This window comes from Medicago sativa, chromosome 3, assembly GCF_051527215.1.
Source record: "Medicago sativa cultivar Bolivia chromosome 3, Bolivia_mono, whole genome shotgun sequence".
In the NCBI taxonomy this organism is placed as follows: Eukaryota; Viridiplantae; Streptophyta; class Magnoliopsida; order Fabales; family Fabaceae; genus Medicago; species Medicago sativa.
In genome coordinates, this window is record NC_140751.1 from 32,529,187 (window position 1) to 32,555,301 (window position 26,115).

Below are 26,115 nucleotides of genomic sequence, written 5' to 3' on the forward strand. Positions count from 1 at the left end.
GGGCTTATGTGATGATTTTACTATTTTACCACTTTTTCTCTTAAAATCAATACATTATGTTATACTTTGTAATTTATCTTGTAAATTATAATTGGAATTTTGAATTATTATAAGGGCAAAATTGTCAATTTGTATGTTTAACCCCCAAAACCCCTAATTTGGGGGAACTTTAAAATTTGACAAATGAAGCCCTTCAAAACCCCCAAAACCTTTCCCTTGTTTTTCTAAAACTCCCAAATAAGAGTTTACCTCTCCATAAGCCTTTCCTTTCCCTCCCCTCCCCTCCAAAACCCAACTCGCAAACAAAGCCTTAGTTCGAAATGATATATTTTTTAGCAATGAAATACTTATCAACAAGTGATTATTTTATTTATATCTTCTGTTGGATGATAAATATTACAGATAAGAAATGGTATCAACATTTTTTTTTTAATTTTTAACAAAATTGCTTAGAAAAATGATATACTGGTATATGAGGGGATTTATAGTATAAATTGCATATTTCAATCACTTTCATAAAATAAAAATGTCTATAAAATATCTGCTATTTAAAGATTTAGATTAGATGCCTTTAATTAAGTGTGCAACTTTTCCTTTTTATTTGTATCAATTATTTTGTGGGACGTGGGTCCAATATTAACCATTGGTGATCTTTGCTTTCCGGCTTTCAAATTTTTCATATTAACCAACCATTCAAAAACAGTATTGTTATCCATTAATTCACATGCAAGTCTATGCTCCTTGCAATCATTTCTATCCTTACTAACTGATTTGCTTTAACAAGATCAACTGAAGATGGCTGCAACAATGATAGGAGGCGCTTTTCTCTCGGCAACTATTCAAACCTTATTTGAGAAACTTGCTTCAACAGAGTTTCTTGATTACATCAAAAACACCAAGCTGAATGTCTCACTCTTGAGGCAGTTAAAAACAACCCTGCTCACACTTCAGGCTGTACTGGATGATGCGGAGGAGAAGCAGATGAACAATCTTGCTGTCAAACAATGGCTCGATGACTTGAAAGACACTATCTTTGATGCTGAGGATTTACTCAATGAGATCAGTTATGACTGTCTTCGATGCAAGATGGAGAATAAACAAGCTAGAAACAAAACTAATCAGGTGTGGAACTTACTTTCATCTCCTTTTAAAAACATCTATGGAGAGATGAATTCCCATATGAAGATCATGTGTGAAAGCCTGCAACTTTTTGCGCAAAATAAAGATATACTTGGTCTGCAAACTAAAAGTGCTAGAGTTTCTCGTAGAACACCTTCAAGTTCAGTGGTGAATGAATCTGTCATAGTGGGTAGGAAGAATGACAAAGAGACAATAATGAACATCTTGCTATCACAGAGAGACACAACCCATAATAATATAGGTGTTGTTGCCATTTTGGGCATGGGAGGTTTAGGAAAAACTACCCTTGCCCAACTTGTCTACAATGATAAAGAAGTTCAACAACATTTTGATTTGAAGGCATGGGCTTGTGTGTCTGAGGATTTTGATATTATGAGAGTAACCAGGTCTCTCCTTGAATCGGTCACTTCAAGAACTTGGGATAGCAATAATCTTGACATCCTTCGAGTTGAGTTAAAGAAAAACTTGAGGGAGAAAAGATTTTTGTTTGTGTTAGATGATATGTGGAATGACAATTATAATGATTGGGGTGAACTAGTAAGTCCCTTCATTGATGGAAAACCTGGAAGCATGGTGATTATAACAACACGCCAACGAAAAGTTGCTGAGGTGGCACACACATTTCCTATACATGAATTAAAACTTCTATCAAATGAAGATTGTTGGTCTTTACTCTCAAAGCATGCATTGGGAAGTGATGAGTTTCACCATAGTACAAACACAACCCTTGAAGAAATAGGAAGGAAGATTGCAGGAAAGTGTGGAGGATTGCCAATTGCTGCTAAAACAATAGGAGGGCTTCTACGTTCAAAGGTAGATATAACAGAGTGGACTTCAATTTTAAACAATGACATATGGAACTTATCAAATGATAATATTCTTCCTGCTTTGCATTTAAGTTATCAATATCTTCCATCTCACTTGAAAAGATGTTTTGCATATTGTTCAATTTTTCCAAAGGACTACCCACTTGATAGGAAGAAATTGATTTTGTTGTGGATGGCAGAAGGATTCCTTGATTGTTCTCAAGGGGGGAAAAAGTTGGAGGACTTAGGTGATGATTGGTTTGCTGAATTGTTATCAAGATCCTTAATTCAACAATTAAGTGATGATGCTCGAGGAGAAAAGTTTGTTATGCATGACCTTGTAAATGATTTAGCTACATTTGTATCAGGAAAAAGTTGTTGCAGGCTTGAATGTGGTTACATCCCTGAAAATGTTCGTCACTTCTCATATAACCAAGAATACTACGACATTTTCATCAAGTTTGAGAAATTATACAGCATCAAATGCTTGCGAAGCTTCCTGTCCACTTACTCCACGATGTGCAATTACAATTACTTATCCTTAAAGGTGGTTGATGATTTCCTACCATCACAAAAAAGGTTGCGTGTGTTATCCCTATCAAGGTATAAAAACATCACCAAGCTACCAGATTCAATTGGAAATTTAGTACAGTTGCGGTATCTTGATATCTCCTTCACTAAAATCAAAAGCTTGCCTGATACAACATATAAGCTTTACAATTTACAGACCTTGATTTTATCAAGGTGTGAGAGTCTCATTGAATTGCCAGTACAAATTGGAAATTTAGTCAGTCTACGTCACCTTGATATAAGTGGGACTAACATAAGTGAGTTGCCTGTGGAAATTGCGGGACTAGAAAACCTTCAAACTCTCACCCTTTTTATAGTGGGTAATAGACATGTAGGTTTAAGTATCAAAGAGCTCGGAAAATTCCCAAACCTACATAGAACACTTACCATCAAGAACCTGGATAATGTTGTTGATGTCGTAGAGGCACACGATGCCAACCTGAAAAGCAAAGAAAAAATTGAGGATTTAGAGCTAATATGGGGAAAACAAAGTGACGAGTCGCAAAAAGTGAAAGTTGTGCTCGATATGCTGCAGCCGCCAATAAATCTGAAGAGCCTGAATATTTGCTTGTACAGTGGGACAAGCTTTCCGAGTTGGCTGGGAAATTCTTCATTTTCTAACATGGTATCCCTCCGTATTAGTAATTGTGAATATTGTGTGACACTTCCACCCATAGGGCAGCTACCTTCTCTCAAGGAGCTAGAAATATGTGGTATGATGATGTTGGATACAATTTGTTCGAAGTTCTATTATGTCCAGGGAGAAGTAGGTTCTAATTCTTCCTTCCAACCATTTCCATCCCTCGAGCTTATAAAATTTAACAACATGCCAAATTGGAATGAATGGCTTCCCTTTGAAGGTATAAAATTTGCTTTTCCTCGACTCAAAACTATGGAGTTGCGTAATTGTCCTGAACTAAGGGGACATTTGCCTACCAACCTTCCTTGCATCGAAGAAATTGTAATAAAAGGTTGTTCTCATCTATTGGAAAAACCATCTACTTTGCATTGGTTGTCGTCAATAAAAGAAATGAATATAAATGGCCTTGGTGAAAAGACCCAATTGTCATTGCTTGATAGTGATTCTCTTTCTATGATGCAACATGTAGTGATTGAAAAGTGTGTTGAGCTATCAGTTGTGCCAAAATTGATTTTGAGAAGCACTTGTCTTACATACTTGAGACTCCATTCTCTTTCTTCTCTCACTGCATTTCCCTCAAGTGGTCTACCCACTTCATTGCAATCACTTCATATTAAAGATTGTGAGAACTTATCCTTTCTACCTTCTGAAACGTGGAGCAATTACACATCACTTGTGAGTCTTTATTTATGGAGTAGTTGTGATTCACTTACATCCTTCCCACTTGATGGTTTCCCTGCGATCCAAACACTTGACTTAAGTGATTGTAGGAGTCTTGATTCTATTTATATTTTAGAAACACCTTCACCTCAGTCGTTGAGTCTCCGACATCTCGAAATCAGATCCCATGATTCAATTGAATTGTTTAAAGTCAAGTTTCGGATGAACTCGCTCACCGCTCTTGAGAAGTTGTTTCTGAATTGTCAAGGAGTGTTGTCATTTTGTGAAGGAGTTTGTCTACCTCCCAAATTACAATCAATTGTGAGTTTTTCCCAAATAACAAAACCACCAGTTATAGAATGGGGTCTCCAAAACCAAACCACTCTTTCAAAATTGGTTATTGGAAATGATGATAATATAGTCACCACCTTGATGAAGGAGTTGTTGCTACCTATCTCCCTTGTGGACCTGTCTATCATTGATCTCTATGAAATGAAGTCCTTTGATGGAAATGGGCTTCGACACCTCTCCTCTCTCGAATATCTCTATTTTTGGAATTGTCAACAGCTTGAGTCATTGCCAGAAAACTGCCTCCCTTCCTCGTTGAAATCACTTTCATTTCAAATGTGTGAGGAGCTTGAGTCATTACCAGAAAACAGCCTCCCCGACTCTCTTAAGCAACTGACCATTTGGGGATGCCCATTGTTAGAAGAAAGGTATAAAAGGAAGGAACATTGGTCCAAAATCGCTCACATTCCTGTCATAGATATAAATGAAGAAATCACAATATGAGGACAACTTGTGTTCCCTTTTTCAGGTACGTTTTTCTTTTCCCTATCTACTCACTAATTGTTTGAACAATCAATCCAAAGATATCTCAAAATATTTTCGTACCAGCAACTAATCAATCTCTGCTACATGGTTTTTTTTAAGACAAATTCTCTCATCCTTGTCATACAAATAATAATAGATGATTTGACAATCATGTCTGTGGAGCTAATCAAAGGAAAATGCTTATTTGATCTTTTCAGGAGATCAAAGTCTATGTGGATGAAAATCAGCTCACTTGATGAATTGTAGAAAAATGCTTATTTGATTCACTATGGTGAACTTGTTTGAGAGGATCCAAATAGACATAGTTGCCAACCCACTTGGGTTGGCCTGGTGGTATTGGCTTGGGATCTGAGAGTGTGCTCCTCCTCGAGGTTTCAAGTTCGATTCTCTCTGGTGTCAATTTAGGTGGGCTAATTTAGCTTCTTCAAAAAAAAATAGATATATAGTTGCCATTGATAGCCACAAGATTGTATTTACTTGGCTAATATTCAGTTTGCATATTTTATTATCTTTTGAATGCATCTTTGTATGTTTCTTTCCTAATAACTTGCATGCTTCAATTAAACAAAGTATAATGACGTAGGATTTGTAATATTCTTAAGTTGTAGCTTTAAGTGAATGTTCATATGATACTGTTTGTAGCTTTAAGTGAATGTTCATATGATACTGTTTCAAATTTTTTGTTTCACTGCTTTGTTAGCATATGTGTAATATAAAGCATAGATAAATGGCACAAGTAGTAGAATCCATGCTGCTATTGGTTCTAAATATTGGCAACTTGTTTGAGTACCATAAAGATTGATGTTCCTGTTGCATATTGAATAAACATATTATGCTTTCAACTAGTTTTTTGCTGCAACTGTGATTCCCTAGAATTAGGCATGGCAACAAAACCCACCCCCTTGGTTACCCGCCCGAACCAAACTCAATTTGACTGGTTTTCCCCGTTTTGACTGGGTTTGGGTATGGGTTTAGGTTTTCCCCGATTTCAAAACACGGGTATGGGACGAGTAACAGGTATATAGGTACTCACACCGAACTCATACCCAAACCCGTCCCGAATGCAGAAAATTACTTTATGTTGGTATGTCATGTTATTTTGTTTGATAATTGTCGTATTATAAAAACTACGATTGATATTTAAAGGAGCAACTAAGTCAATCGGTCTAACAAATGTTAAAGTGGACATGTTGTTGGATAATGCATTACAACATGTCTCTAGGGGTTGCAAAAAAACTTTTATTTTTTATTAAAAAAAATTATTCAATGCGGGGACGGGGATGATGCGGGGATACTCGAACCCATCGGGGACGGGGATGAGGTTCAATTTCTCATCCCCGTTAGGTATGAGTAGGGTAACGGATAAGTATATGAGAATCGGGTATGGGGATGGGGAATGTAAAACTCGTCCCCACCACGCCCCATTGTCATGCCTACCTAGAATAACTACCTGTAATTTGTAAGATTTGATAGTATGCTTTTACTATTTACCTCTTTTAAATGTTCTTTGTTGAATTAATATGGCTGTTACATAAAATATCTCCTTTTTCATGAGACCAGTGTGCATAAACAGCAATGGAAGTAAATGAAACTTCATCTCTGGAACATAAATGAACAGTTTCATTTCTTCAAAATCATATAGTTGTACCTGGCTGAGACCTTAAGATCCAGTTTAATTCATTTCATTTCTCTTCAAGAAAGTGTATAAATAAGCCAAGCACTGTTCACAAGCAGATTATTCTTTCAGACTGCAATAATCAGCTAAATATGTATTTCATGTGAAAGAATTATCTGAATGTACATTTCATCATACTACACCAAAATTCCTCAAAAACAGCACATTTTGTCAAGAATTCCTCAAATCTATTTATTCCTCAAATCATTTAGTATCTAACAATCTATTTCTTCCATCTAACCATTCAATCACCGTGGATTCTGTTGTTTTCAGAATTAGAAAAGTACCTTTTTGATTAAAGAAATCACCACCGAAGATATTACCGGGTTGAGTCACGACTAGGTCGCTTTCTTTAAGACGTTTCGCGACACTATTCAAGTTTGTGCAAGGTAGACCAATAACCGCGCCACCTCCAAGATAGAACAATCCAATTCACATGTTCGATTACGTACTGCACCGTAAGTAATCGTTCGAGAAATAACACCCTCAACATGGTTTAATCTTTCAATTAAACCATTCTATATGGCACGAAGGCCACTCGATACCGAAGGGACAGAAGGAGTAGAAGAAAGGAAGAATGACTCGTCAACACAAGTCGAAAGAGGAAGAAGAGAAGAAAAGCACATGAAGCATCAACCGTGTTTGTCGGGGTGAAGAATGAGTGAGGCGAGCTCTCCTTTTACAGGGAGAGTTCGTAACATATCCGGAGTGACTTAAGGATGAAGTTAACTTGCGGATTAAGCAAGGTTAATCTTTAATCAATTCACAGATCGGTCCTCACGTGTTGGATCGGACTGTAACGAAACTTATTCCTTAAGAAAGCGCTTTCGGATAATGATTAAATTAACAAAAAATTAACTTAACATTTTTAGGTGATAAAAAATATATTTCTTTTTGACCCAAGCCCAACCACACGGCAGCGGCGTCGCGCGTGTGATATATATATATATATATATATATATATATATATATATATATATATTCAAAAGCGTTCACCCGTTCATAAAAGTGGGTACCCCAAGGGCAAACCCTTGGAGGTCACCCCCCACTTATATAAACAGTGGATATGTCCTATCCAATGTGGGACATTTTTCAATTCATACCAACACGAGGTTTTTCCTAAGGGACATGTGTTTATTCTTTCCAACTTCCACTCAAATCCAACTAGTGTTCCAAAAATTCCCCTCTTGAATTTAAAAATGGTTTCGAGACGTCTCCATAAGGTTTGCTAGTAAACAAAGGTGTCGCCTACAACTTAAACCTTTGTATAACGGATACTATTCTGATTTAACAAGAGTTGCCTACAACATTGAACTCTATCTCAGACATAGAACCTGCATACAATCATGATGTGCACCTTCTCATGGGACTGCTTCCAGGGTTGTCTCATGCGTCCCTACACCCCATACCATGCACCATGCGCATGGACTACAGGCAGAATATGCTGTTTGTTTGTTTTTCAAGCTGGATATGTGGAAATAGCCCAGATTTCTCTCTTCACCCCTAAGTAATGATGTTTTTATAAATATAGACCCGTGTACACTCTTTTATTCATTCAAAAATCTAGCGGTACATGACAAGGATCAAGCATCAGAGCTTCAAGGCAGAGGATCTCCATCATCCTCTTGTTCTCTCTAGGGTATGTTTTTATATTGTTTTGCAATGATGTTTGTTGCCATGTGCAACTAAACCTCTTTGATTCGGGTTTCAAGATGAACCCCTTCTTATTTGTTTGGATTCAATTAATAGTATTTTTTTTCATTTATGATTCAAGAAGGGTTGTCATACACTTGAGATCAGTTTCATCGTAGGAACGGTTCCGAGATGAGCTCCTTCTTATTTGTTGGATTCATTTAATAACGTTTTTATTTAGTTTATGATTCAAGTAGGGTTGTCAAACACTTGAGGTCAGTTTCATCGTAGGATTGTCAAACAATTAAATCATAAACTGAATAAAAAAACTTTATTAATTGAATCCGATAAATAAGAAGAGGGTCATCGTAGACCCTTAATCAAGAGAGGTTTAGTTGCACATGACAATATACATCATTATAAAACAATATAAAAACATACCTAAAGAGAACAAGAAGATATGGAGATCTTCTGTCTTGAAGCTATGATGCTTACTTTTGCCTTATAACATAACTTCTTTCAAAAAAAAATTATAACATAATTATTGTAAAAAAATAATTATAACATAACTATCACTCTTAAAAAAAATTATAACATCTTTCAAAAATAAATATAATATAAATAAACTAAATTGTTTGATGATTAATTAACCTTGAGATATTCTTGTATAGGCACAAGTATTTAGACACAAAATTTAGGCACACACATAAATAAATAAATAAAAAATTAAAAGACAAATAAAATAGTCACATCAATCAATATCACTTTAATCATCTTGTTAACCAGTGCCCCGGGGCACTGGTTAAGGAATTAAAAGTAGAAATAAAAGTTATAATTTGCATTGAAAAGAGTAATTTTTTAACTTTTAAAACATAGAATACACAATTTCCAAGGAAATGTTTCCTTTTATAACTCTTTAACCAGTGCCCCGGGGGCACCGGTTAACATTTCCCTTTTCTTTTTAATTTTTTTAGTTTTATAGGTGTGTGCCTAACATGTAATATTTAGTGTTGTGGCTTACCAAGTATTTCTCGATTAACCTTTTGTCACTCCATGCTAGTTCATTTCATAAGAAGTTGACACATATCCTACGTGTGATAGACAAAGTTATAGTGTTGAGATGAAGTTCTACGTGGAATTTGAACTTTGTCTATTTTTCTCTTAAGGTTTACATAATCAATAATCAAGTTCTTAGCAACCTATATCTCTTTGGAGATGGAAATCTTTTCTGAGATGGAAGTATATTATTAAGAATATCAACGACTTGACTTTGTGATAACGACTTTTTTTTTTTTTAACGTTGATTTCGTCAGGATCTCATGAATCCTGGAATTTTTGAAATAGTATTACACTTCAACAATTCTTTATCAATAATGAATTATTCTAATCACTTGTGATGTTTGCTATTACAATTATCCATAATATATATGATAACTTGCTATTTCTTCAAATTTAATAGACGATTTGATTTAGTATCATGTTTGCCATTCAAAAAAAAAAAAAAAATTTAGTATCATGTTTTGACTCTCACCCCTCAAAACTTGCTAATCACGAAACTCCAAAGTCTTATATGAAATTTCTTGAATTAATTATATCCCCTAATCAACACAAAATGGCCCTTCTTCCTACTCTTCTTTTTATTACCAAGCTACTATTACTCTTTCCCAAAATCTCGTCTCAAACCGATACGATTACACAATCACAATCACTTCCTGATGGCAGCACCTTGGTTTCGAGGGGCGGAGTATTTGAGTTGGGTTTTTTCAATCCTGGCAATTCCAACAAACGCTATGTTGGAATTTGGTACAAAAATATCCCCGTTAGAAGAGTCGTTTGGGTTGCCAATCGTGACAACCCAACCAGAGACAACTCTAGCATGTTAATCATAAGTCAAGATGGAAACCTCGTACTTCTCAATCAAAATCAATCTCTGCTATGGTCAACAAGCACAACGATAACAAAGGTTTCAAGTCCATTTGTGCAACTCTTGGACGATGGAAATTTAGTACTTAAAAATGGCGGTGAAGAAAATTTTGTGTGGCAGAGTTTTGATTATCCTTGTGATACAATATTATCAGGAATGAAGTCCGGATGGGACAAAAGAAAGGATCTTAATAGGAGTCTCGTTGCGTGGAAAAATTGGGACGATCCATCTTCGAGTGACTTTACTTCCGCTATGGTACTGACTCCTAATCCTGAAAGCTTTATTTGGAAAGGCTCAACAACACTCTTCAGAACAGGACCATGGACCGGTCCTCGATCTAGTGGACTAATTGGATTGACAGAAAACCCACTATATGATTATAAATATGTCAACAATCAAGATGAGGTATATTACATGTTTACTATCAAGAATAGTTCTGTGGTTTCTGTTGTTGTTTTGAACCAAACACTTTCGGCTTCTCTACACCTCGTTTGGATTTCAGAATCAAAAACTTGGATTCTTTATGAAACATTACCACAAGATAGGTGTGATGTGTACAATGTTTGTGGGGCAAATGGGATATGTACGATTAATGCATCGTCCATGTGTCAGTGTTTAGATGGATTTAAGCCGAAATCGTCACAACAGTGGAATGGAATGAACTGGAGGGATGGATGTGTGCGTAACGGTAATTGGAGTTGTGGGGTTAAAGACAGAGATGGGTTTAAAAGAATTGCCGGAATGAAATTACCAGATACAACGCATTCTTGGATTGATGAGAAAATGACACTTAAAGATTGCAAGGATAAATGTTTGAAAAATTGTTCGTGCACTGCTTACTCAAGTTTAGAAACAAATGGAGGAGGTAGTGGTTGTTCTATCTGGTTTGGTGATCTTCTTGATATGAGGGTTTCACAAAGTGGACAAGACCTATATGTCCGAACGGACGCATCAGACATCGGTAAAGGCTTCTATTGTCTTTCTCTTTATTTTTCTTAATGTTAATATATCAGTCATTTAGAAGATCTTTGATTTTGTTTGGAAATCACATAGGTGATAAAAATGGGAATACTAAAACCGTTGTATTGGCGGTATCAATTACAGCTTCAGTAGTCCTTTTGATGTTATTGGCAGTCACCTACATCTATATAACCAAGACAAAGTATAAAGGTAAGTTTCTTAAGCACAGTGCCTTTTAGATTTCTCAAGATTCTGAAATTAATGAATTGGATTCATGCAATATCTCATAGTATTTCACTTGTGCAAGTTTCTTATTAAAATAGACACACTTGTGCAAGTTTCTTATTAAAATAGACATTTTGTAGTGACGCTTCATGTGCTAAATTTCCAATCAAAGTTTCTTTTTTTTACATGACATTGACTAAAAGAGGGGATAGAGAGAACAAGTCCACAAGAAAAAGATGAGGAAACACATGAAGATATTGAGCTTCCTATCTTCGACCTAGCTACAATACTCGAGGCAACAAATAACTTCTCTTTTGACAATAAGCTCGGTGAAGGTGGTTTTGGACCAGTATATAAGGTAAACTTGCAACATTTCTGGTTAAGTGAATATAATAGAAATATTTTTTACCAAACAATTTCAACTATTATTATATATATAGGGGACATTTCTCAATGGGCAAGAAATTGCTGTCAAAAGGCTTTCAAGGAGTTCTGGACAAGGACTTAAAGAGTTTAAAAATGAAGTTATATTATGTACTAAACTTCAACATCGAAATCTTGTAAAGGTTGTTGGTTGTTGTATTGAAGGAGAAGAGAAAATGTTGATATATGAATACATGTCCAACAAAAGTCTCGATACATTTCTTTTTGGTGAGTAATTTTTCGCAAAGTGTAATATTTGGAATGATATAAGTTTATTTTGTTATGCAAAGAAACGACTTATAAACGTATTGGGCGCACTTTACAGATCCATTTCAAAGTAAATTGTTGGATTGGTCTGCACGCTTCAATATTATATTTGGAATTGCTCGAGGGCTTCTTTATCTTCATCAAGATTCAAGATTACGGATCATACACAGAGATCTGAAAGTGAGTAATATTTTATTAGACGACGATATGAATCCCAAAATTTCAGATTTTGGCATGGCTAGAATGTGTGGAGGCGATCAAATTGAGGGGAGAACAAACAGAATAGTTGGTACATAGTAAGTATCTTCAAAGATAACACACTTCTTCTATGATCGATGTGACATTTCAATAATTATTTGTTGATTCCGTTCAGCGGTTATATGGCACCTGAATATGCAACAAATGGATTATTCTCTATCAAATCAGATGTATTTAGCTTTGGCGTGTTATTATTAGAAATTATCAGCGGAAAGAAAAATAGATCACTTAACTACCACGAGCACGATCATAATCTTATTGGATATGTAAGTTTCCCTAAACACAATGATTTTCTTATGGTATATTAGTATATGAAAAATCTATTAAACTTTTGCAGGTGTGGAGATTGTGGAAAGAGGGCATTCCACTCAAATTGATCGATGATTATTTGAGGGACTCGTGTATTGAATCTGAAGCATTGCGTTGCATTCAAATTGGTCTACTATGCCTACAACATCATCCTGAAAACAGACCAAACATGACATCTGTGGTTGTGATGTTGAGTAGTGAAAATAGTTTACCTAAACCAAAGGAACCTGGTTTATTAATTAAAAGGCTCTCAACTGAAGGAGAAGCTTCTCCTGGAAGAAAAACATCTTCGACAAATGAAATAACTATGTCACAATTAGACGCTAGATAAAGAAATTTGTACCATTGTAACATTATACTTGAAATCATGTAGTGTTTACTTTGATTCATTTTATGTTACTTATCATAGCTATACAACAAAAAACTTCCATTTTTGTTATAGAGAGGGTTGTAACCTGTTCTTGTGTATGCCTAGTTTTTAATTTTGTTACACTTCTTTGGCACCTAAAATAATGTCGCACTCTTTCATAAAACAACAACTTGTATTGAAATAACGGTGGATTGAAGAATGCTACAGTTTGACCATATAACAAATGGTTTGAGTATTTCCGTTGAGATCTTCCTTGTTGCAAAGGCTATGGGCCTATGGTGGAACTCAAAGTAAGGTCACCGACGCACGATGATAGATGATGGCACGAGGTGTTGTTCAGTATCGGTAGGACCATAGTCACACAATTCACTGCTACCCCATGCGAACGAACCATTTCCCACATATCGGTTCGCAGTTCTTTTGCGTACCAATTCGTGCAAATTTGTTTTGTAATTCCTTGGAAGTGGCAAACGTGTTGAAGATGTAAGCATACAGCCAAAAACCAATAGAAAGTGGGCCATTTCCCATTAACACTGGATTCATTGACCATTTTCATTGCACCTTCATCCTTTTTAACTCTTTAACTATGACATCAGCCTTGTAATATATTGATAGAACTTTGGGGTAACATTTCTCTTTGAGAATGCCCAAAATCTCATTATATGACCAACAAGCAAGATCACACGGCAATTCATAATCAATATCCAACTTATACTCATAATCATCTCCTGAGATCCCAAAGAATCCACCGGTGTGGATCCTGACATTAAACAAACCAACAGAAACCAACAAGAGTATTGGCTTCTAAATCTACATGAGTAACAATGAAAAAATAGCTTCAGAAAATCCTAAATCGTGATTAGAAATCCCTATGTGATAACCTCACAGTATCAAACAAAGAACCCTAATTACAATAGATTACGACATTCAGAGTACCATTTGTACCAAAGAAAACCATATTGTTTCAATTGAAATAATCTTACATATCTTGCTTCTGCTATGCGTCTGGTATTACTGGTCAACATCTTCAACACTGCAATTCTATAAACAATGAAGCGAAACAATCGAATTTATGAATCAAAACTAAAATCCCAGGTCTGAAACTCAAATAAACCCAGATACTTACTTAAATAATAACGAAAGTTGAAGGCATACCGGTGTGAAAGATAGCAACCAGCACTGCGACAGAGAAGAAGAGAGATTTAGATTTCCAGTTTTTAGGGTTTCAAATATAATTTTAGATTAAGATGGAAAACAAGAGATAATTAAGGCTTTATTTAATTTTAGATTTTAATTTTAATTTTCAGGGAAAATTGTTTTCTGAAAATAGGATTTTTTTTTCAAAAATAGAAATGAAAAAACATTAATGTATAGTTATTATAAAAATTGAATTTTGACATAGATTCAGCCCTTAGTCCAACTCTCTTCCTATTGGTCGGTGAAACCGACGTATTTAAATCCGTTATTTCGACAACAGCATGGTAGAATTTGCTTAGAATTATCTCACCAAGCACTCCTTGAATCCTAACTGGAACAGTGTCTATTTGTTTTTATAACCAGCCTGTATCAAGAAATGCTTCTCCTCTTCACTTTAAATTTGAGTATTGTATATAATTGGTTACGGGAGGACATGTTAGAAAAATAAAACAGAGAACAATCTTTTTGAGACATCATAGATCAAATAAATGATTTGATGTTGCCTTCAAATGGAGGCTTCATGTTTCTTCGTCTCACTTAGAATTTGAGTGAATTTGAGTGCTTCAACAGCAACATTCAGAAATGAACCCATGATAAAATGTAGCTATAATAAACAATTACATTCATAAATATTAAGTCTAAAGATAAGTGTTAAATGGAATGAAAATGAACCATGATACAAAGTTTAATCCCACTAAGTAGACAGTGAGATTGGTCCCCATGCTTAGTCAGCTCTTGATCTGGATACCCAGTCTTCACAAAATAACCTATATACAAAGCAGTTTTAATTTGAAAAGAAAAAACCCGTTTTAATTAGTTTTCATTTTCTCTTCTTGTTTTACCAAAAAGCATAAACTTAGACAAAAATAACATGGTACAACTTGACAAACCAAATCTAGGAGACAACTTAATTTAAAGTGTTGATCACAATGCATTCGAAGAAAATGATAAGCTTATAACTCCAACTTTGAAACTTTGAAAAGTTGAAGTGTTATAACTAGGATGCATCAAGTAAGAAAAGAAAGACAACTTCCTTAGTGGAACTTCCTTTGTAAGAATTAGGTTACATTGATAACAGTCATGGCACTAGATTCACTAACAAGAATGATGGAGATAGTATCTTGTTAATTGACTAAGCAGTATTGTTCATCTTTATGTCCCCTAAACATCAAAACTACACAAGAAAAAAACAATAGTATTTCCCAATGTCTATCGGCGCAATCATTTGCAGTATGATGAAACTTGCAACAAAGGACAAAGGGCTCCTTCACAACCTACAATTAAATTACATTCAAAAGCAATATTAATGAATAATCAAAGAGTGTTTCTTTTTCAATACATCTATCTATCACGGACAAAATCATACTTTCTTGTGATAAGCATAATAGTTAAACTCCAACATCCCATCAGCCGAACTAGAAGAAATTATCAATATTGTACAATAAGGAAAAAACATGACTCCCTCTTAAACAATTCAGGTTTAAGTCCAATAACCCTCAAATTCAACATCACAAAATTATGTTACCATTTTATATTTAACCTGAATGTTATCCTATTATTAGATATAAATCACAGTAAATGGTAACATTCACCGTGTAAGTCGAGCAAATTATGCCAACTATCAATTTGTCTGGTTGGCTTAGCTAGCTTAGCTTAATCTTGTGAGCAGAAACTGTGGGCTTATTAACATTAGATCTAAAAATACATATATAAGATTATAACTTCTAAGAGCATCCCCAATAGAGGGAGCTTACCCATTAAGAAATGGTACCAAATAAGTCCTGTTGTGGCCTAATTTCCCATGGTACCGAACCGGCACAAACAAGTATGTTAATTTCTCTTTCTCTTGCATTTTGCAGGTTTAAGGGATGGGATGAGATGCTTATTAGGCACTTAAGTTGAAAAGTAAAAATAAGCTATGTATAGAAGTGAAACCTACTTAATAACCCCAATGAGAGAAGTTGGGGAGGAGATTCTCTAAATAACTCAATAAACATTCTAAATAACTCAATAAACATTATGAGCAGACGCAATGGACTTAATTTATTTAATAACTTACAAATAATTTGAATGTCCTCTTCATGCAAACAAGCATTAACTAAACTAAATTTATAGTATCAACCTGCTCAATGCAAGCAAAATATTGAGCTATTAAAAGAAACAAAATCTCAGTTTTGTCAAACGTAAAAGGGATATAACACAAATGCACTTAGACTTACATAAAGTGCACAAAACAAGGCAACTATCATAATTCGGAAAGGTATTCAGCTACAGTAAAGATATGAACAGGATCAACATATCTGTCATATACTAGAAAAAGAACTGAATGTAAGCCATGATGCAAGAAAACCCAAGTCATCCGCCTACACCATGGTTATCAAAATCAGGATCCCACTAAAGATCGTTGAGGTATAGAAAAAGCGTAGATCATAACAAGGATCGTAAGATCGCACATGATAGACAAAATTATAAAAGTAACTAAGAAAAAATAACCTTTCATCACAAAAAACTTTCATTAATCATCATTTTCATTTTCTTGAACATCATCTAAAAACTTTCATTAAAAAAAAAAAACATCATTTTAAAACATCAATTTCTTACACATTATAGAAAAAAATCTAATTCAACAAGTAATTTTCATCAGCTGCAGCTCCATTATCTCCTTCATTTTGAGTTCCTACATCCAAATCTTCACCTTTAGTTATTGGATAAGCACCTTTCCAACAAATAACAATAGATTTCCAAAACTCCTTATGCATAACCACTTTTTCAATTAGCTTTCCTTCCTCTGTTTTTGCAAATTTGTCTGATGGCCACTCATTAGATGTGAACATCCGAATCAACGCCACTTGGATTTCCATTAAACACCTTAACATTAGATATGACGTTGCAAATCGAGTAACCGCTGATCTCATCAAATTTGTTCCTTTTGTGAAAGGTTGTGATAAAGAAATAAGGGAAGCATTTGAATAAATGTATTGAGTGAGCTTGTTACCCTTATAAATGGTGGATTGACTACTCACTCACTCCCCTCTTCTTGGAAAGATTTGCAGCTGTAGCAATCACATCATCCTCTACCGGCCTTTTTCCTCTTATATTTTCTCTATATGTATCCTCTGCTTCTGATTTTTTGAGTAGATTGGCATTTGTACTTTCACTTTATCAAGTACAGACTTACATCCTCCAACATTCAACTATAAAATGACTTTTTTAATTTTAATTTACATTTTTGCAATTGACTTTTTTGGCAAATGTTGTTTATATGAAACATCATTTGACTTGTACACAGTTGAATGTCGGAGGATGTAAGTCTGTACCTGATGAAGTGAAAGTACAAATGTCAATCTACTCAAAAAATCAAAAGCAGAGGATACAGATGAAGAAAACTTAAGAGGAAGAAGGCCAGTAGAGGATGATGTGATTGCTACAGCTGCAAATCTTTCCAAGAAGAGGGGAGTGAGTGAGTAGTCAATCCACCATTTATAAGGGTAAGAAGCTCACTCAATACATTTATTCAAATGCTTCCCTAATTTCTTTATGACAACCTTTCACAAAAGGAAAATATTTGATGAGGCAGTTACTCGATTTGTAAAGTCATATTTAACTTTGGGGTGTTTAATGGAAAACAAAGTGGCGTTGGTTCGGATGTTCACATCTAGTAAGTGGATGTCAGGCAAATTTGCAAAAACAGAGGAAGGAAAGCAAATTGAAAAAGTGGTAGAGGATAAAGAGTTTTGGAAAGCTATTGTTATTTGTTGTAAAGGTGTTTATCAAATAATTAAAGGTGAAGATTTGGTAGTAGAAACTCAAAATGAAGGAGATAATCGAGTTGCAGCTGATGAGAATGACTTGTTGAAATAGTTTTTATTTATGATGTTTAAGAAAATGATGTTTTAAGATGATGTTTTGGTTTTTTTTTTTTTATGAAAGTTTTTAGGTGATGTTTAAGACAATGAGAACAATGATTAATGGAAGTTTTTTTTTATGAAAGGTTATTTTTCTTAGTTACTTTTATAATTTTGTCTATTATTTGGGATCTTACGATCGTTGTTATGATCCTACGATCTATGCTTTTTCTATACCCCAACAATCTTTAGTGGGATCCCGATTTTGACAACCATGATCCCACCATCGATATGAAGGACAACACTTCCCCTTCAAGAAGCGTAGACCCTGCCCATACCATGAGCTTAACCTTAGCAATCAATATGCAATAGCAGCCTGATTAATCTCAATAAAATTTACATGGCTAGGTAAGTGAGGCAAATAGGTCAATGTCATCCGACCACTACCATTGTGGCCTTTATTCACCTTAGACATAACTAAGTACTTGTGTGTTTATCGGAATTAGGTTACTATGGACATAATCTTTGTATAGGCCAGCTTTTTCTAACTGATCCAGCATTATTTGCATAGCCATTTTAACAATAGCTCCGTACTCTAAACAAGATTATTCCAAAATATATCTTATAGAAAAAATTAGAGATGTCATCCAACTCAAGACAATATCACTATTATTTTATTTAGGGGAAATCTGTAGGAGGGAAGTCAACCTAGTATACATTTCATACAGACGCATGTATACAAAAAATAGCAAATTTTGATACGAAATCTGTCATGTGGGGCAAGAAAGATGGAGAAAAATAAAAAGTGATCTACTAAATTATGAATTTAAAAAGCCCTGTACTTTTAGCTGTAAAACTTGTACGCATATTACTAGACAGTAATGAACAAAGGGAAACATCAATTAAAATGAGTATATAATTCTATTAATTATTCAAAATTGCCAGAAAAAACCCTTGCATCGTAGTATATAGAATTTATGCTTACAAAATTACAGAATATACATAATACTTCCAGTATGGCTGAGATAACTAAATAGCACAAAAAATTATTGCAGACAATAAGAAGCATGACAGCAAAGACGACAAACAATTCACACGGAAGAATATTTAATTTCAGATTCCAAAAACATCAAGTTGAAAGGGGAACAATCATACAAATATCAACAACGCCTTAGTAGCAGGAGGTACTATTAATTCTAGATGAAGCTTAATGTCAAAAGGCATTTTAATGCAGAGAGTTGATTCAGAATTAGAGTAAATCAACCTCATTTCACTTGGAGCAAAACAAATCGATGTAAAGGTAAATTGCACAATACTTTCCTAGGTCATTCAATATTTCAGGTATGTAACATTAGCCAATAAATCCCTTCTAAATTCTAATGAATGAACTATGACAAATAACTGTGGTCCTTACAATAAAAATCTTACGTAATAGTAGTCAGTCAGTACTCAGCAAGGGAATCATAAAGACGACTTAGTGTTCAAAACTTCAAATCCAACTCTCCACTAACATCTTACAAATCTAATAATTTACTAACATTTGTCCTACCATAAAAAAAGTATCCATTACTTATAAGTAGAGTAGTATGGCTCAGTTTGGGTTAGTTTCTCTATTTTAGAAACTTCTCGAGTGAGTTAAGAATTTAGCTCTGAATGATAAAGCTCTCAGTCATAAGTTTAAAGCTGCTTCTGAACAAGTTAGATAAGATAATACAATTATACAAAAAGTAATTCGTTAAAAGACCAAGAGACAATGCCAAAGCATTTCACATTTCTTTTCTACGAGTTTTTGAAAAATTTATCCAATCTATAACCAGAAACAAAACTGATGTTTATACTAACATAAAAATAATAACAAATAAGTGTCCATTATTTCGAGCACAATTCAACAAGTTCAAATTACGAACCTTTCAATCCAAGATCAATACTCTGTTGTCGTCAACACGCAACCCGACCCATTCTGGAGGTGGCCAGAACAACTTCGAAGAACCGGCTAAATCAGAAAAGGGAGAAATTCCATGTGGATCCAAATGAAAAACATCGATCCCAAGCTCGTTGGAATGAAAATTGTGAAAAACATCATCTCTAAATATCACACAGTTCCCATTGCCAATACACAAATCTGAAGCTGAGGCAGAAAAAGCACAGTCTTCCCCCAAAAACAAAACCCTATCCCCCAAATTTCTCACCTCCACCCACTTTTTCTCCCTCTCATCAAGCCTAAACACATCAAATCTTACAGCCCTTCCCATTCCAAACCCAAAAAGCTCATCATCATCTTCATCAACATCTATAACATCTACATTTTTATCATCCAAAGAAGATACACACTTATCAACTAGCAACAACTCACCATCACTCTCAACTAAGAGTTTTTTACATCCACCAAACACAGCCTCCGCCACCAACTCCAAGCTTAAATCCATCCCTATGGTGACAGTCCTACCGGTGCCATCGACAGCAATAGGCCGCCCATTGAAGACACATACATCATCAAAAGGCATCATCGGCATTTCAGGAATTATCGTCCACTGCTCATCACCGCATCGGAAAATTGCAAGTTTCCCAGAAACATGAATAGTAAGAAGAACATTTCCGTTATAAACAACGACTTTTTCCATGTAGAGTGCGTGAAGAGAAAGCGAATATTGGGAAGATTTAGAAGGAAAGTTACCTATAACAAATTCGTGACCGAGGTCAATGACACGGTGTTCGTTGAAATCGACTACGTGAGGGAAATGAAGAGGAAGTTGTTTATCACGTGAGAGAGGGTTCCAGAGATGAGTTCGGTCACGTGAGTCTGGACCAATTTTGATCAACCAAGGAAGGGTTAGGGTTTGGTTGTGTTGATTTTTGGGTGGCATGATGAGAAAGAGAGATCGTTTTGAGAGAGGAAAGAATTGGGGATTGTTGTTGGAAGGGATTGGGAATTTGGAAGGTAAAGTGAGATGGTGGTGATGAATTTTGGGAATGGAAGAGCGCCATGATGAACAAACGGATCGAAAGCGGAGTTGGTAGAATTCACTGTCGAGTTTTGAGGATATGAGTTGGAGGAGATCCTTGGGAAGTTGTGACCAGTCAGCTTCCATTAATGGAGGAGCTGAGGGAAAGGGTTGCTGCTCATTCATTTTCTCTGTGAAATGAGAAATGTAGAAGAGGAGGATGATAATTGATTGACACGGCAAATGAAAATGAAGTGCTCCTGGTTTAGTACTTTTTATTTATTTTCATATAAAATATTTAGGCTTAAGTGCAATTTTGCCCCCCTATTTTGGCTGAATCGGAATTTTACCCCCCTATTTTAAAACTCGGAATTTTACCCCCCCAATTTAATGTTTTTCGGAATTTTACCTTCCCTATTTTGAAAATCAGAATTTTAACCCCCCAATTTAATGTTTTTCGGAATTTTACCCCCACCACATTTGATGTTATTATCCACCTAATTAATTATTTAAATTAAATAATTTTTAGTTACAAAAAATAAATAACTTTTTAAAAAAATAGAAAAAACTTTACAATAGACCTTAAAATGCAGAAAAAATTCTAAAAAAAATACTAGAAAATAAAGATAAAATGTAGGAATTACAATGTAGAAAAAATTCTAAAAAAAATGTAGGAAAATTCCATGTATTTTTTTTCCGTTTATACTGTTTTTCCATGTATTTTTAATGGAATTTTTTTCGTTTATTCTGGTTTATTTCCTACATTTTATCTTTATTTTCTAGTTTTTTTTTTTGCATTTTAAGGTATTTTTTAAAGTTTTTTCGATTTTTTTAAAAAATTATATATTTATTGTAATTCCTACATTTTATCTTTATTTTCTAGTATTTTTTTAGAATTTTTTTCTACATTTTAAGGTATTTTTTAAAGTTTTTTCTATTTTTTAAAAAGTTATTTATTTTTTGTAATTAAAAATTTTTTAATTTAAATAATTAATTAGGTGGATAATAACATCAAATGTGGTGGGGGTAAAATTCCGAAAAACATTAAATTGCGGGGGTAAAATTCCGAGTTTCAAAATAAGGGGGGTAAAATTCCGAAAAACATTAAATTGGGGGGGGGGGGGGGGGGGGGGTGAAATTCCGAGTTTTAAAATAGGGGGGGTAAAATTCCGATTCAGCCAAAATAGGGAGGGCAAAATTGCACTTAAGCCAAATATTTAATACTATGTACTTTTTTTTTCAAAATAAAAAATTAAAAATTGGGTAATGGTCATTTTGATTCTGAATGTGTAACAAATAAGCACAATAACCCCTTTAAAGTTAGAGATTATTTTGACTAATGAAATTCATAATCAGAGACTATTTTAAAATTTTGATACATTAAGGGACCAATATGGCTACTTATTACACGTTTAGGAACCAAAATTACTATTACCCCTAAATAATTTGAGTGAAAGTTCCCCTTTAAAATACTAGTAGTTGAACCCGTGCAATGCACAAGAAGTTGGTTATCTCATTGACTAATAATTGTTGTAGTTGATCATGAAATGAAATAATAATTGTTGTTCAGCATGAGTTAATGCTTCTAAAAGGCGACGGCAACAACAACAATAAACAACCAAACATTATCGCACTAAGTGGGGTCGACTACATGGACTGAAATACATGATATTGTTTTTATCATAAATCATATTTAGGTCCAACTTATTAATCTATAGATCTTTCCTAATAGTTTCTCTTATAGTTTTTATAAGTCTTCATATATCTTTTGTAAATCTTTCATAATAGTTTCTCTTATAGTTTTTATAGGTCTTCTTATACCTTTTATAATATGACTATCATCTATTTGATCTACTCTTCTTACTACATAATTTATAAGTTTTCTCTCTGCAAGTCCAAACCACTTAAACCTATTTTCTACAATATTTATACTATAATTGCTACCCCAGCTATCTCTATAATGTTGTATTTTCTAATCTTATATCATATAGTTTAACTACACATCCAACGCAACATCCCCATCTCCGCACACTTACTTTATTCTCGTGTTGGTTATTAACTTTCCAACATTATGTTCTATAAAACATCGATGGTCTGGCAACTGTGTGATATTTCTTCACTTCAACTTAAACGGTATTTTTGTATCACATAAAATACTTCAGGTTCTTCTCCATTTCAACCATCCAACATGAATACAATGATTTACATCTACTTTAATTTCTCTGTCTGTAATATCCCGCCTGACAGTATCGGTATATTACCCGTTGACTGTGTCAGATGAATTTAATTCATGAAAAGTAAGTTATTGGAAATATTTTATGACATGTCAGCTATTTACGGGAAGAGTATCTGTGTCGGATTTAACCCGTTTAAGGCAGGGGCAATATGGTAATATCACATGGAAAGGAATATTTATATGTTTTGTGTGGGAAAAATATCTCATTTCCCTTATCCTTTTCTCTCTCTTGGTTGGGAAAATATTTCTTCTCCTTTTCTCTTCTTTCCCTCACGCCACTTTCTTCTCTTCATCTCCATCAATCTTCTCAAATCCTTCTCCTCCCATGGCAAGCTTCTAAATTATGTCCCTCCATGATTAATCTAAGCTAAGGGAAGCTTGTATCTTGGTTGATCTCTTCCCTATCTCCTCTCTAAAAGTTAGGGTTTTGGTTATGTTGGAAGTGGAAGCTTGATCTTGTGCAAGATGTGTTTTCTCCATGAACAAGAAGATGATTAGAAGTTGGAATCAAGAGCTAGGTTTCAAGATAAGCAAGAAATCTAGAGTTAAGGTTTGTTTGATGGTAAGCTTCCAAAACTTGTTCTTTTATGATCACTTGAGATTAGGGAAGAGTGTATTGTGTTTGATTCTTCTATTTTTCTTCTCTTGAAGAAGTGATTGGAAAACTAGGGTTTGGTGTGTGGTGAAGATGGATTCTAAATTGGTACAAGGAGTGGGTTTTACATGATCAAGGTAAGAGTATTAAGTTGAATGGATTGATATTTTATTCTTCCTCACAAGGAATTCCTTTTGATGTTAAGGTTTGATTATGTGTTTTGAGGGTGATGTTAGGATCATGGTTTGGAGCTTGATAAGGAGTCTTGGGTTGCAAGAATAGTATGACAAGTTTGAAGGGTATGGGTTAAGAGTGCAAGAAAATCAAGTTAGGGCTTTGATGCTTGGAAGCTTAGAAATGTCTCAAGAAGCTTGCTAGGTGAGTTCCATAGCTAGTTTTCTTACCCTTTGGGATTGTGGTTATGTCATGTATGTTTAGTATGAAAGATATGAAATTCTAGGGTTCAAGTATTAGTCTAGTTGCCCTTTTGTATGCCATGAATGCTATACATGATAATTCTTGCCATATACATGTTTTACAAGTTTTATATGATCAATTATGTTCCAATATGTTTAGAGACACTTGGTTTGAGGTTTTTGGGTCAAAAATACCAATTTTAAGTGTTCTGAACTGTCCTAACTCGCCACGGCGAGCAATTACTCGCCATGGCGAGCTAGAACTGCGAATGGGGGGTTTTACTCGCCTCCAACTCGCAGCTGCGAGCTGCTGCTCGCCTCCCCAGTAAATCTACTCGCCTAGGCGAGTAAGACAGGGAGAAATCCCATTGTTTTGCTCGCTTCAGGCAGGCGTGGGGATTCGCAACGCGGTTTTCTCTGTGGTATCTTTTAACGAACGTAAACCCCTCAAACCAAGGTCCTAAATGATGATCAATGAAAGCATGATTTTTATGATATGAGGCAAGTATTAAGCATGTTAGTAAGGCATGGCATACGAGAGAAATCATGAGGTTAACGGGTAGCAAGCAATAATTAATGTGGGAATAACTAGAGCCTCGACATAGTAGTCGAGAACTAGCATGATAGCAAGAACCCTTAGAATGTCAAGACGCGAAGTGTAATCTTCGCATATGATCAAGTATGACTTAGAAAGTACGTGAGCTGTGGATTTACTAGTTAATCTCTCCACCGTGATAAGTATGTATACGAACAAGTATGAAGTTTACCACTAATCGGATCGATCAAGGTTCCGAGGTAAACATGTATGTATGTATGATTAGGTTTATCCTAAATGAACGGCAAGACCATGATTAATGAATGCGTAGGTGCCATGTCTCTTGCAATCCATGAAGGTATGGATTCAAGGGGTTCTCTTGATGAGAACGGGGAAGGCTCCGTAAGGGGATCACATGGTACTGAGTAATGATGAATGTAGGTGTTCGTGTCTCTTGCAATCCATGAAGGTATGGATTCAAGGGGTTCTCTTGATGGGAACGGGGAAGGCTCCGTAAGGGGATCGCACGACACTGAGGGAGTCCGATGTACGTACATCGGTTATGATGGGATTGTACTCGGGGTTACTCCACCTGGGACTTTCCGTAAAATGAACCAAGATGATAATGTTTGTTCAACGCTAACATAATAAATGAACTTATGTACGACATGTATGTTATGAGTATGTATATATGTATGATGATGTTATGCTCGTGAAGAGTCCATGTATGATTATGTAAGAATGATTCCATGCACGTTATGTTATAGAACAAGAGCACTAGATGCTACATGATAAGTACAAGGCATGGAATAGGGTAAGTAAAGATTATGATGCTGATGACGATATTAGGTTTCCCCTTATCGTCCGGATAGAATCGTGCCATGATATATTATGTTTAGGCCATGATACGTAGAGCGTATTCTTGGCAATGCGGTCCTAGGTTCCCCTCGGCCGCCATGACACGTATAGGATGTGAAACCTATAACATGTAAGATGAAATTATGACGGCTCTAGTATGCACTACCGTCTAAGTATGCAAGTCCCCACACACGTATAATCAACTGTCAGGTTGTAATGTAGACACGTGGTGACCGTAGGTTTCCCCTTGAGGTTGCCTATAGCCTAGGATTTAGGGGAACTCACTGAGACATTATGTCTCATCCCAATCCTTATTTGTTTCAGATAAGCAGGATGTCTATGCATGTTCGGAGCCGGATGGATACTACTTCAAGGGTTCGTTCGTAAAGTTGCAGGACGTTATGGATATCAAGGATGTAATTTTATGTATGGATGAGTTGTGATGTATTATTATTTATACGAACGTAACTTGTTGTAAATATTATTCATTCGAAGTTTTAATTGTTGTATATTTTAATGTATCCAGTACTAATATTAACGCACGTGCCAGACTTTCTAGATACGTCTGGTATGGGTGTTATACTGTCACTTTGTACTAAGATATTTAAAGGCTTAATAGTAGTTTTCGCCCCCTAACTTTCATGAGGTTGCGATTTCGGCCCCCTAAGAAAACTATTACAAAAACACCCCCTAAGTTTTGCAACTGTCGCAGTTTTGGCCCCCCAAGGCAAAAAAAAACACGTGGCACCTCACTTAGGGTGCCACGTCAGCGTAAACCGAGTCAAAATTGGCATTGGG

General features: G+C 35.2%; 2 protein-coding genes, 1 long non-coding RNA gene and 1 pseudogene across 4 annotated transcripts; 3 read left to right on the plus strand and 1 right to left on the minus strand.

Moving 5' to 3' along the window:
• The first annotated feature begins 684 nt into the window (after positions 1 to 684).
• LOC146937211 (putative disease resistance RPP13-like protein 1 pseudogene) lies at positions 685 to 5,446 on the plus strand (annotated as a pseudogene). Its single transcript, XR_015030864.1, has 2 exons — positions 685 to 4,633; positions 4,848 to 5,446. The product of XR_015030864.1 is annotated as a putative disease resistance RPP13-like protein 1 pseudogene (transcript).
• A 3,970-nt stretch (positions 5,447 to 9,416) lies between these two features.
• LOC146937212 (G-type lectin S-receptor-like serine/threonine-protein kinase At4g27290) lies at positions 9,417 to 12,865 on the plus strand. The gene is made up of 7 exons (XM_085751625.1): positions 9,417 to 10,842; positions 10,935 to 11,051; positions 11,270 to 11,424; positions 11,507 to 11,717; positions 11,815 to 12,052; positions 12,130 to 12,280; positions 12,352 to 12,865. Exons 1-7 carry the CDS (start codon positions 9,435 to 9,437, stop codon positions 12,652 to 12,654), a joined length of 2,583 nt encoding a protein of 860 aa, XP_085607751.1. The 5' UTR covers positions 9,417 to 9,434; the 3' UTR covers positions 12,655 to 12,865.
• Positions 12,866 to 14,902: 2,037 nt separating this feature from the next.
• Positions 14,903 to 20,922, minus strand: LOC146937213 (F-box protein SKIP23-like). The gene is made up of 2 exons (XM_085751626.1): positions 19,643 to 20,922; positions 14,903 to 15,164 (listed from the first exon to the last, which is right to left on the minus strand). Exon 1 carries the CDS (start codon positions 20,861 to 20,863, stop codon positions 19,646 to 19,648), a length of 1,218 nt encoding a protein of 405 aa, XP_085607752.1. The 5' UTR covers positions 20,864 to 20,922; the 3' UTR covers positions 14,903 to 15,164; positions 19,643 to 19,645.
• A 2,739-nt stretch (positions 20,923 to 23,661) lies between these two features.
• LOC146937214 (uncharacterized) lies at positions 23,662 to 25,879 on the plus strand. Its single transcript, XR_015030865.1, has 2 exons — positions 23,662 to 23,886; positions 25,642 to 25,879. It is a non-coding gene; the product is annotated as an uncharacterized LOC146937214 (long non-coding RNA).
• The last annotated feature ends 236 nt before the right edge of the window (positions 25,880 to 26,115 follow it).

What these genes read in the sequence shown, in the direction of transcription:
- LOC146937213 (XM_085751626.1), bottom strand. Translation starts at nt 20,863, where the DNA reads ATGAATGAGCAGCAACCCTTTCCCTCAGCTCCTCCATTAATGGAAGCT.
- LOC146937212 (XM_085751625.1), top strand. Translation starts at nt 9,435, where the DNA reads ATGTTTGCCATTCAAAAAAAAAAAAAAAATTTAGTATCATGTTTTGAC. An exon ending in GTTTTGGACCAGTATATAAG is followed by an intron (nt 11,425 to 11,506) that starts GTAAACTTGCAA and finishes TTATATATATAG; the next exon opens with GGGACATTTCTCAATGGGCA. An exon ending in TCTCGATACATTTCTTTTTG is followed by an intron (nt 11,718 to 11,814) that starts GTGAGTAATTTT and finishes CGCACTTTACAG; the next exon opens with ATCCATTTCAAAGTAAATTG.